At 39.2% G+C, this 10,835-nt stretch overlaps 3 protein-coding genes across 4 annotated transcripts; 2 read left to right on the forward strand and 1 right to left on the reverse strand.

Moving 5' to 3' along the window:
- Positions 1 to 1,494: 1,494 nt before the first annotated feature.
- Positions 1,495 to 2,574, forward strand: LOC114522680 (molybdopterin synthase sulfur carrier subunit-like). Its single transcript, XM_028543418.1, has 3 exons — positions 1,495 to 1,693; positions 2,052 to 2,173; positions 2,436 to 2,574. The coding sequence occupies exons 1-3, from the start codon at positions 1,661 to 1,663 to the stop codon at positions 2,557 to 2,559; spliced, it is 279 nt and encodes a 92-aa protein (XP_028399219.1). The 5' UTR covers positions 1,495 to 1,660; the 3' UTR covers positions 2,560 to 2,574.
- Positions 1,973 to 3,519, forward strand: LOC114522519 (molybdopterin synthase catalytic subunit-like). Of its 2 annotated transcripts, XM_028543224.1 has the most exons (5): positions 1,973 to 2,051; positions 2,684 to 2,737; positions 2,885 to 3,035; positions 3,116 to 3,239; positions 3,401 to 3,519. In XM_028543224.1, the coding sequence occupies exons 1-5, from the start codon at positions 2,003 to 2,005 to the stop codon at positions 3,458 to 3,460; spliced, it is 438 nt and encodes a 145-aa protein (XP_028399025.1). In that variant the 5' UTR covers positions 1,973 to 2,002; the 3' UTR covers positions 3,461 to 3,519. The 2 variants fall into 2 exon arrangements, with proteins under 2 accessions (XP_028399025.1, XP_028399024.1); XM_028543223.1 differs by lacking the exon at positions 1,973 to 2,051 and having other exon boundaries at positions 2,611 to 2,737; positions 3,401 to 3,514.
- LOC114522518 (DNA-directed RNA polymerase III subunit RPC3-like) lies at positions 3,483 to 10,562 on the reverse strand. Its single transcript, XM_028543222.1, has 16 exons — positions 10,413 to 10,562; positions 9,689 to 10,136; positions 9,522 to 9,588; positions 9,394 to 9,418; positions 9,138 to 9,197; positions 8,922 to 8,957; positions 8,693 to 8,785; positions 8,483 to 8,563; positions 8,054 to 8,105; positions 5,496 to 5,556; positions 5,315 to 5,381; positions 4,983 to 5,066; positions 4,507 to 4,608; positions 4,193 to 4,242; positions 3,963 to 4,118; positions 3,483 to 3,641 (listed from the first exon to the last, which is right to left on the reverse strand). Exons 1-16 carry the CDS (start codon positions 10,557 to 10,559, stop codon positions 3,569 to 3,571), a joined length of 1,602 nt encoding a protein of 533 aa, XP_028399023.1. The 5' UTR covers positions 10,560 to 10,562; the 3' UTR covers positions 3,483 to 3,568.
- Positions 10,563 to 10,835: the final 273 nt, after the last annotated feature.

A 10,835-nucleotide genomic window follows, 5' to 3' on the forward strand; every position in this document is an offset into this window, starting at 1 on the left:
CTCGATTAATGTTTGTACTGAAAGCCACGGCAATTTGATTAAACTGAAACCACCTGCGTGGCTTGATTAGATCATAATAATCATATGGCATGTTAATTTATAGTAAAACTTTGAGAAAATAAAAAAAATTGACAAGAAAACAGCCAAAGTAGACAACGAGTCTTAGCATATTTCGCCATCTTGATTTATCTTTCAAGACATGATCACGAATCATAATTAAAATATTGTTGCTGTATTTTAATATTACATTTTAAAGATTCACCCAATATTATAATAGATATGGTAAGCAGTTACTTAATAAAAAAAACAACTATTGGTGCTTAGTTTGTTCTCTTGAAAAGAACTGACAAATTATAATATAAAAATGTCAACCAAGATGGCGCCTGCATGATGACAGATTTATTTGTAACGTCATGAATAAAATACGAGGGCCTTACGAGGGTAGGGTCGCAGCTCCTCGCAAGAATGATTTTCATTGGCTGAACTTTACAATACATTTCTGTCTCAACCAATAGCATAGCTTCGTTCTTTAGAAAGCGGTCAGAAAAGCATTATCCAACTGCACAAAAGCTTCCGAGCACTGCGACATGTACCGCTTACGATATTTTTTTTCAGTCATAGACTAAATTCTGATCCCACAGTAAAGCTTGTATAAATCCAAGCAAAACTGATAAGAGCAGTGCACGGTTTTGCTTCAAACTTTCAATGGACTTCAAAATGTTCACGTCGAGTGATACAATCGCATCGCAGGCGCACCGACTATATTTTCCACACTTTTGAAACAATTTGCAAACAAACAAACTTTAGTGCGCAGCGTGGCAGCGATAGTTTTTCTCGTTATAAGATGCTCTTTTTAGAGCTGTGTCGTTCGATTTTACTCCTCTTTCCTCAAACAAAGTAAAGGCAAAGGAGGCAATAGCTGGAAATGCCAACAAATTTTGCATATAGTGATAAATGAAAAGAACACTGTCATTTCAGTAGGCATAAATTGTGCAAGAAAGCAACGATTACCAAAACTCGAAATTTGTGAGCTTTTACTACATAAATCATAAATAGATCAGTGGAAGACATTATCGTCTGATTATCACACTGAGCTCTATTGGAAATTTAGTTCAGTGGATTAACATTATCGTCGAACACAAATACTTCGTGTAATACTCAACCTACTAAAAAAGAACACCTTATAATGTATCAAATTAAATAATTCGAATATTATTTTGTACCAAAAAATCCTAACGATTGTACAGCAATACTGTAAATATTCACAAACCTTTGAAGCAATTGTTTACAAGTCTGTCTATAGTTATCTTCCCCACCATTTTGAATAAGCAGTTGCCGACGGACAAGGCTAGATTTCGCCTTTCGGAGCTCCAAAGTTCCACACGATTTATTCCAACTTCCGGCAATGAATGTACAAAAACGCGACGGGCCCATCTCTCTGCCACATGCCATAGTTGTAATTTTGCAATAAACCAACTCAGATACCTAGATTTTGAGACGAAGCGAGGGCAGAATTAGCGAAATTTTGAATTTCGAGCCAAAATTACGGAAGGCTAAAAATTTTGGGAGGCTGGACCGAGCGGATTCCAAATCAGTGAAATATTAACAACTCGCAAACCTTGGAGAAAAATTACCGATATAATGGTTTTTGCAGAAATTTATGGACGAAGATCGCCATTCCGGAAAAGTTGAGGTATTCATTTTGCCTGATTGCTTTCACTCCATAGGACCGATTAGGACGTAACTCACATAAGCTGAAAAGTTACTCAATTCAGACAAATGTCTAATGACTAATATTCATGTTTTTGAAATCAGCATAATAGCACTGTCAGCACTCATGAGGGTTTTTACTTATGTCTTAACCACTAAGCATCACTTTCATACTATATATATTTTAGCCTACTTTTTGAACAGGAAAATGTTGTCACCTTATTCAATTGTTTTTGATAGTCCAATATTTGACTTATCTACAATCATAGTAAGATGGTTCTGGTGTGCTCTAATGGTACTGGTGTTCTCTAATGGTACTATTTTACTGTGTTTGTCTTCAGGTGAATATTTTGCTATTTGCTAAAGCTAAAGAACTTGCAAATACAGGTGCAGGAGTGCTTCGCTTGCCAAGAAGGGTCAAAGGTCGTTTTATTTTGGAAGAAATCATTTGTAATTGGCCAAGGTGATGATAAAGGTTTATTTTTACTAAATCACCACCTGGTCTATGCAAAATCACATGTAACACAAGTGATAGATATTATTACACTATGGATCCCACAGTGCCACTTTGCCCTCCCAATCGAGGGCTTTGCTGATAATTTAGTGTCACAGTGCTCCATGGCTTGATAATTAAGTCAGTGTGTGCCTGACATGGATTTTAAGCCATTTACCTAAACATGAATTTATTCAAAGATCAAACAAATTACTTTTGATTACCTTTGCAGCCTGAAACCACTTTCATCATGTCTTATGCTTGCTTTGAATGAGACGTATATTGATCTTGTGGAAGAAATAAACTTGAATGATTCGGATGAAATAGCTGTCATCCCACCACTCAGTGGAGGTTGAAAATATACAGCATAAATTGAGCTTCTTAGCTGTCAGTTGCAAAGAAGAAGCAATATCTAAACTCAGACTTCAATCATGGAATCAGATTTTATCAAAATCACAGAGAATGCAATCTCCATTGCAGAGACATCCTCCCTGGTAGGCAGTCCTTCTGCAGGTGCTACATCAATATTTGTAGGTAAATCCAATCTTACAGCTATTTGTTAATCTGTGAAATATGCCAAACTGGTGTATTTTAAATGGCAGAAACTTCAACAGAGTCAAGGAATTTCATAGTGTTTCCTTCATGATCTCTGTTTAATATTACACTTGTTTATTACCTCAGGCACAACCAGAGACACCTTTAATGGCAAGAGAGTAGTGAGGCTAGAATATGAAGCTTATGAACCCATGGCAAAAAAGGAGCTTGCAAAAATTTGTCAAGATATTCACAAGAAATGGAATGTCTTAAAAATTGCAATTGTGCACCGAATTGGGTATGCATTATCTATGAAACTAATATGTGTAAGGTCTACACACAAACTATTGAATATTCATTTCTACCTTTGTTTTACAGACTAGTTCCAATTTCCGAGGCAAGTGTGGTGATCGCTATCTCATCAGTACACCGCAAAGAGTCACTAGAGGCAGTCCAGTATTGCATTGACACACTGAAGGCAACTGTGCCAATATGGAAGAAGGTTACCACAATTTGATTTCTATACTTATCAATCCAGGAGTTTACTTGTATATCAATACTAGTATGCAATTATTTCTCCCTTACCACTTCCATTTTGTTGGCCTTGCAGAGACCAACTACATTTGAAAATCAAAAGATATAATTTGATCTTTGTGTTTCTAGGAAGTTTATGATGATGGTCAAAGTACTTGGAAAGAAAATAGTGACTGCTGTAAAACATAGATGAGACAAAAGAGAATTGCTTAGAATGCTGATTGCCATTAATCTGCATGAATAAATATTATTTACAATTTTTAAGAAAATAGAATTTGTTCCTTCCACAATTATTACTTAGCTGCTTAGTGCCAAGAATTGTGTGAATGTCAATATTGTATCAGCAACTTGGAGTTCACCTTGTTCCAATCTACACCAAAAAGTGTACAGTGTTTACACATGTTTCCTGGCTGGAACTCTCATATATCTCCTAAAGGTACCAAAAACCTCCAAGCTTTTGCTGCTTGTGAAAGTTTCTCATCCACCTTTGGCATTACCTAAGCTCACTTCCCCTTAGCCCCACCAATTTCTGTGGGGTACCCATCTTGAGACTAACTCTCATGTGCAAATATATCAAAGTGTTCAACAGTTGGTATGGTTGGATATTAATTGTAGTTGTAATCATTACCACAGAAGTTGTAGTCATCAGTTTTGGGCAAATGTAATCTAGCCAATGCTATCAAGTACTCACTTGGATACAACAGTTTGAAGCTTGGCAAGCTGTTGTGTTTCTTGATTTGTCATCATCTCTTTCACCTCCTGAACTGCTGGTGAATCATCATCCATGCCTTGCGTTTTCAGCGCCAAGATTGTTGAATTGATTTTCTCAGACTTTTCTACCAGACGCCTATATGGACACAATGAGATAGCTTACCCTATATTCTTGATAAGCCACGCCTTGATCAATAATAATTATCATACTTTTGTTCTTCTGTCTCGTGATTGCGACGACACATCAGATTACCCACGGTCTAGAGATGAAAGAAGTAGTGAACTTTCTGGCCAATCAACACACTGAGCCTGGGGACGTGGTTGCTTTGGAGCCTGATGCAAGCAACCCCTAACAAAGTTCATTCATTTTTTGATAGGTATACTTGTATGTCCAGTGTACAAATGAGATCAGTGGTTTTGCTATGTCCAGTGTATAATAAGATCAGTGGTTTTGCTATGTCCAGTGTATTATGAGATCAGTGGTCCTAGATTGTAAATACCATACATAAGTACATAACAAATACCTTATAACTTCTATCAAGAAGCATGCGACACACTTGAGATACGTTCACAGAAAATAAATAGAATGTCCTCGAGGGGGCGTAATCAGTCGCGCGTGGAACTTCCTAGAACAATATAGACGTCGATGAGGGCCTGTTTACGCAGTCAAAGTTCCTATTTTCACAATTGAAAATTTGCATTCGTAAATCCCAAGTTCTAAATAATAAATAAACTCTGTACAGAGTGTATAGACCTATACGAAAAAGAGCAAGAGGCCTCTTAGGAGGTACACGAAAGCGAAACTAGCGGACCTTTTCCCGAATTTCCAAATCGTGTTCAATCTAACTCTTTCGAGCTACCAAAAAACAAAGTTTCTTTCAATCAAAACTTTTAAAATACACAAATGGCGGTTTTGGCAATAGAAAACCTGAGTAGCCTCATTTTCGTGTAACAGATCTCCTGCTCTTTTCTCTGTCATCATCTTTTCTGTTATTGTTACCTGCAAATTTATGAACTTTTCGGACAACAAGTTGTATAAACGTTCCTTGGCTTCCTTAGAGGGCACCATTATGAGATCTTCCACCTGAAGCAATTATATTATATATTAGAAGACAATTCTAGCCACGTACGCGAACGCCTTTTATTCTAAAAGCTCAGTCGTACAACTCGCTCACTGTAGTCAAAAAGACTCAAACTCATCGAGTGGAGAACCTCAATCTTGATGTGGCGATTCCATGATTAATGCGATGGAAATTCCATCGCATTATTTCTGAAGATTAGGATGAAACAGAGATTAAAAATGATTGAAATCTAAAAACGTTTAAATCACACCTGTTTTTGCTCCAAGTGGCGTTTAATTCTTAACAGGTTGAAAATTCGTAAAGACTTTGAACCGCATCTAAGTGAATAAGGACCATTTTCATAGCATATCCATCTCGATGTGACTATCAAGGGTTTGATACTGTGATAATCAAGACTGTGATAATCAAGGGTTTAAAAAAGATGGGCTGACCTTTCGCGAATAACTGATTCAATACTTTGTAAACAAACAGCTTCCACGGATTTTTTGATATCTTTAAACAGAGTTAGTGAAAAACGTTGTGCTTTTGTTGAAAAAATAGCGGTGTTGAGTACGAGCCTGGCCTACCTACGAAGGTGGGGGAGGGAATAGATCCGAGTACGTGTGTTCAGCGTCAATTATATTACGGTAGTGTTATTCGCAAGTTTCAGTGTTATATTTTTCACCAGAAGTATGTGTCCAGTTTCATATACTACGGTCAGTAACGGACGCACAGTCGCAATACAGAGTGTTATAACTGGACACACATACTTCTCGGCGAGTCTGCCGGAAAACGGCGTATTCGGCTAAGGTCGAGTCTGCCGGAAAACGACGTACTCGACCATGGTCGAGTCTCCCGGAAAACGACTAATTCGACCATGGTCGAGTTCGCCGGAAAACGACTAATTCGACCATGGTCGTATTCGCCGGAAAACGACTAATTCGACCATGGTCGTATTCGCCGGAAAACGACTAATTCGACCATGGTCGAGTTCGCCGGAAAACGACTAATTCGACCATGGTCGAGTTGGCCGGAAAACGACTAATTCAACCATGATCGAGTTCGCCGGAAAACGACTAATTCGACCATGGTCGTATTCGCCGGAAAACGACTAATTCAACCATGGTCGAGTTCGCCGGAAAACGACTAATTCGACCATGGTCGAGTTCGCCGGAAAACGACTAATTCGACCATGATCAAGTTCGCCGGAAAACGACTAATTCGACCATGGTCGAGTTGGCCGGAAAACGACTAATTCGGCCATGGTCGTATTCGCCGGAAAACGACTAATTCGACCATGGTCGTATTCGCCGGAAAACGACTAATTCGACCATGGTCGAGTTCGCCGGAAAACGACTAATTCAACCATGGTCGAGTTCGCCGGAAAACGACTAATTCGACCATGGTCGTATTCGCCGGAAAACGACTAATTCAACCATGGTCGAGTTCGCCGGAAAACGACTAATTCGACCATGGTCGAGTTTGCCGGAAAACGACTAATTCGACCATGATCAAGTTCGCCGGAAAACGACTAATTCGACCATGATCGAGTTGGCCGGAAAACGACTAATTCGGCCATGGTCGTATTCGCCGGAAAACGACTAATTCGACCATGGTCGTATTCGCCGGAAAACGACTAATTCGACCATGGTCGAGTTCGCCGGAAAACGGCGTATTCGACCATGGTCGAGTTCACCGGAAAACGACTAATTCAACCATGGTCGTATTCGCCGGAAAACGACTACTTCGACCATGGTCGTATTCGCCGGAAAACGAGTAATTCGACCATGGTCGTATTCGCCGGAAAACGACTAATTCGACCATGGTCGTATTCGCCGGAAAACGACTAATTCGACCATTGTCGAGTTGGCCGGAAAACGACTAATTCGGCCATGGTCGTATTCGCCGGAAAACGACTAATTCGACCATGGTCGTATTCGCCGGAAAACGACTAATTCAACCATGGTCGAGTTCGCCGGAAAACGACTAATTCGACCATGGTCGAGTTCAGTGCCGGAAAACGACTAATTCGACCATGATCAAGTTCGCCGGAAAACGACTAATTCGACCATGGTCGAGTTGGCCGGAAAACGACTAATTCGGCCATGGTCGTATTCGCCGGAAAACGACTAATTCGACCATGGTTGAGTTGGCCGGAAAACGACTAATTCGACCATGGTCGTATTCGCCGGAAAACGACTAATTCAACCATGGTCGAGTTCGCCGGAAAACGACTAATTCGACCATGGTCGAGTTCGCCGGAAAACGACTAATTCGACCATGATCAAGTTCGCCGGAAAACGACTAATTCGACCATGGTCGAGTTGGCCGGAAAACGACTAATTCGGCCATGGTCGTATTCGCCGGAAAACGACTAATTCGACCATGGTCGTATTCGCCGGAAAACGACTAATTCGACCATGGTCGAGTTCGCCGGAAAACGGCGTATTCGACCATGGTCGAGTTCACCGGAAAACGACTAATTCAACCATGGTCGTATTCGCCGGAAAACGACTACTTCGACCATGGTCGTATTCGCCGGAAAACGACTAATTCGACCATGGTCGTATTCGCCGGAAAACGACTAATTCGACCATGGTCGAGTTGGCCGGAAAACGACTAATTCAACCATGGTCGTATTCGCCGGAAAACGACTACTTCGACCATGGTCGTATTCGCCGGAAAACGACTAATTCGACCATGGTCGTATTCGCCGGAAAACGACTAATTCGACCATGGTCGAGTTCGCCGGAAAACGACTAATTCGACCATGGTCGAGTTCGCCGGAAAACGACTAATTCGACCATGGTCGAGTCGGCCGGAAACGGCGTATTCGATCATAGTCGAGTCTGCGGTAAAACGGCGTATTCGACCATGGTCGAGTCCGCCGGAAAAAGGCGTATTTGACCATGGTCGAGTGCGTGCCAGGCTAGGGCACAAGAAATTTCAAATTTCCTTCCTAGCGGGTGTCATGACTGAAACCAGGTGCATGAAAACAATGAAAGGATACTGACAACATAAACTCCTCCAGCATTCTCACCAACTTTCGAAACAAAACCAACCTGCAAAGCAGTTAAACATGCAGAAAGCATTGAACAGTTGGCCAAACAGTAAATGTTGGAAAATGAACTATGCAGTAGGTATAATCATAGGATTTTTGAACCATACAATGCAGATGAATATCTTATAGTGTTAGAATACTGCACTGACATGCAAAATTCTGATATGCAAACAGTTTTGTGCCAGCCATGAAGCTGTTTTTACCCAAACCAAAATCAAACTTCTATAGATCTATGCTATTTGGTACACATATATATGGCTTATTGATCTGATATTCTAAATACAACCTAAAATCAATGAGAGCAATAGGAAATCTCGTACGAGGGTTTTAACTTAACATTTCACATCTTTGAGGATATAGTTCTGACATATTATGTACCTCATCATCCTGAAGCAAATTGAGATATTGTGTTATCTTACTTCGACCCAAATTCAAACTCCCATTCAATCTCTGGTCAATCTACAGAAATTTCAAAGAACCAAGTTAAAGAGTGGAACAATCGGTTTTCGTCAGTTGTTCAAACTACACACATAAATTAAAAGATTTTCAAAGGAAATGTACAAATGTATATAACAAACTTTTCCTTACATCATTAACTGAAACAGGTTTTGTCTCTGGAGAGAAGTAATCTCTTGATAATATTGTTAAATTTAACATGACTTTCACAATTTCTGCAGCTGACTGAAATAAAATATGCATCAACCGATATAGATTAATTACTGCAAAATCATTACACAATTGCAGAGTGCTGAATTACTGCATTTTCATCCAGTAAGTATTGGAACACCATATACAACCATAACAACCATGTACCAACCTCATCCAACCTGTTCTTTACAGCATTTTCAACCATCTAAAAACATATGAAGTGAATTTGATGAGCGAACACATGTACAAAGACAAGAAAATATATCGAGGATATTAAAACTCTACATATATACCATCCTCCTGAATCCTAAAAACAGGCATATGGACATGCATGTATGTATATAGCACTTCTGTATAAAGTAATTAACGCCAGAATACAATTCACCTCATTAACAAAACAATGATAGAATTGAATAATGTTCACTTGCCAAAGCATCCCAGAATCCTAAATAAAAAATTATCACAAATATATCTTGATCAAATATCACATAATGATCAAATATATTAATTTACTCATTTGACTAAAGATTAACTCCTCTATTCCCAGTTACCAGATACTTTTTTATGATTGAATCAGACGATAGGCCTAGCACAATTCTGCCATGATACTGACTGATCTTATTGTGCGCAGACCTGCTCACCTCAAAGTTTACTGAAACTTGTTCACTGAAAGAAAAGAATCAACAAATCTTTTAAAAATCTGATTCGTTTAATTATTAAGTTAAAACATCTTCAAGATGTCTATTTAATGGGGCTATTTCTATCATACCTTGAGTTTTTTCGCTTTTTGGGTGCGGGTCCACCATCAGATGGCCCAGCTTTCCTTTTACCCGAGCCTGGAAAAACCATTCAAAATATTCTGTAATTCATACCTAAGTATGTAATTGTGCCAACAACACAGATGTTAACTTAGCTGATGTGCAAATTTGAAAATACCTGATTTGAAATATCCTACTGGTAGATCATATTGCACATTCTCTGGTTTATTGATACCAAGATTTGCATCTTGTTCTTCTTTTGAATCTATTGTGCCTTTATCATCACCAAGGTGTCGTTTTATCAAATGCTCCTCAACGAGTTTGACAAACTGATCAGCCACATTATGTTGATCTATTTCCTCTGCTTGGTTCAAAGCTGGATCGAGCAATTGATTTGTAACATTTGTGACGACCGACGACATGGTCATCTTCCCATGCAACAACAGTTCTTTGATGATAAGTTCAGCAGCATTACCAAATGCGGTTTTTGCACAGTAAACAAGCTTAGGGAAGTGGACAATTGCTAGTATGTTTGAAATTTGAGCACTGTACATAATCTGGCCTCTTGCACCCTTCTGGAACTTCACCATGTTGTGCTGAATCAACACACAAACCGCTCTCTTAATCTAGCAAGAAAAAAATTAAATGCAGGCAAATGTAGCACTATATATTTGCAAGATTATAAATCTGCAGATTGCTGTTAAAACAAGCACACAGTTTCAAGAAAATAAGAACACAGGTATGCTCAGGTAATATGTTAACCTGCTTACCATGCGTTTACCTATTAACCTAAATTATGGTCATCACTGGCTTCATATATTGCACTAAAGAAGCAAGTGTTGCTTAAAATGAATAAAATTGGTAGCCACAACTCACAAAAGGATATTAAAAACTTACTCTACCTTTGACATGGGTAAAGCAGTCTCCTTTATGATACTTGCAAGGGTTGCCCATCCGCTACGCAAAATTTGCAAACACACATTCGCTACAATTTCACCGTAGTGATCTTTTAAAATCCACGAAGCTAAACGAAGCTGGGTGGCCGACATTTTGGGCTGCCTAGCCTGCCTTGACCGGAACTAGACCACACGTTGTTCCAGTTCCATAGCATAGAAGTAGCTCATTCCAGTCTTTATTCTCTGCCTTATTAATGATTATTATTTTTAAAAAACTTAGTTTCAAACAAGTTTCAAACTCATTTATCAGTGGACTAGGGTTGGTAAATTTGTCAAAATATAAGGCAAATAATATCATCATAACCATAGTTTTCTGTTAGCTTTTGTTGTTTAAAACAGAATAAAGGAATCAGAGAGCCAGCAACTAAC

This window comes from Dendronephthya gigantea, unplaced genomic scaffold (genome assembly GCF_004324835.1).
Source record: "Dendronephthya gigantea isolate DGI-Jeju-01 unplaced genomic scaffold, DenGig_1.0 000023F, whole genome shotgun sequence".
Taxonomy (NCBI): Eukaryota; Metazoa; Cnidaria; class Anthozoa; order Malacalcyonacea; family Nephtheidae; genus Dendronephthya; species Dendronephthya gigantea.

What these genes read in the sequence shown, in the direction of transcription:
- LOC114522680 (XM_028543418.1), top strand. Translation starts at nt 1,661, where the DNA reads ATGGACGAAGATCGCCATTCCGGAAAAGTTGAG. An exon ending in GCCATTCCGGAAAAGTTGAG is followed by an intron (nt 1,694 to 2,051) that starts GTATTCATTTTG and finishes GTTTGTCTTCAG; the next exon opens with GTGAATATTTTGCTATTTGC. An exon ending in ATCATTTGTAATTGGCCAAG is followed by an intron (nt 2,174 to 2,435) that starts GTGATGATAAAG and finishes TTACCTTTGCAG; the next exon opens with CCTGAAACCACTTTCATCAT.
- LOC114522519 (XM_028543224.1), top strand. Translation starts at nt 2,003, where the DNA reads ATGGTACTGGTGTTCTCTAATGGTACTATTTTACTGTGTTTGTCTTCA. An exon ending in TGCTACATCAATATTTGTAG is followed by an intron (nt 2,738 to 2,884) that starts GTAAATCCAATC and finishes TTATTACCTCAG; the next exon opens with GCACAACCAGAGACACCTTT. An exon ending in GCAATTGTGCACCGAATTGG is followed by an intron (nt 3,036 to 3,115) that starts GTATGCATTATC and finishes TTTGTTTTACAG; the next exon opens with ACTAGTTCCAATTTCCGAGG.
- LOC114522518 (XM_028543222.1), bottom strand. Translation starts at nt 10,559, where the DNA reads ATGTCGGCCACCCAGCTTCGTTTAGCTTCGTGGATTTTAAAAGATCAC. An exon ending in ATCATTGTTTTGTTAATGAG is followed by an intron (nt 8,958 to 9,137) that starts GTGAATTGTATT and finishes ATATGTTTTTAG; the next exon opens with ATGGTTGAAAATGCTGTAAA. An exon ending in ATTTGCTTCAGGATGATGAG is followed by an intron (nt 8,106 to 8,482) that starts GTACATAATATG and finishes ACTGCTTTGCAG; the next exon opens with GTTGGTTTTGTTTCGAAAGT.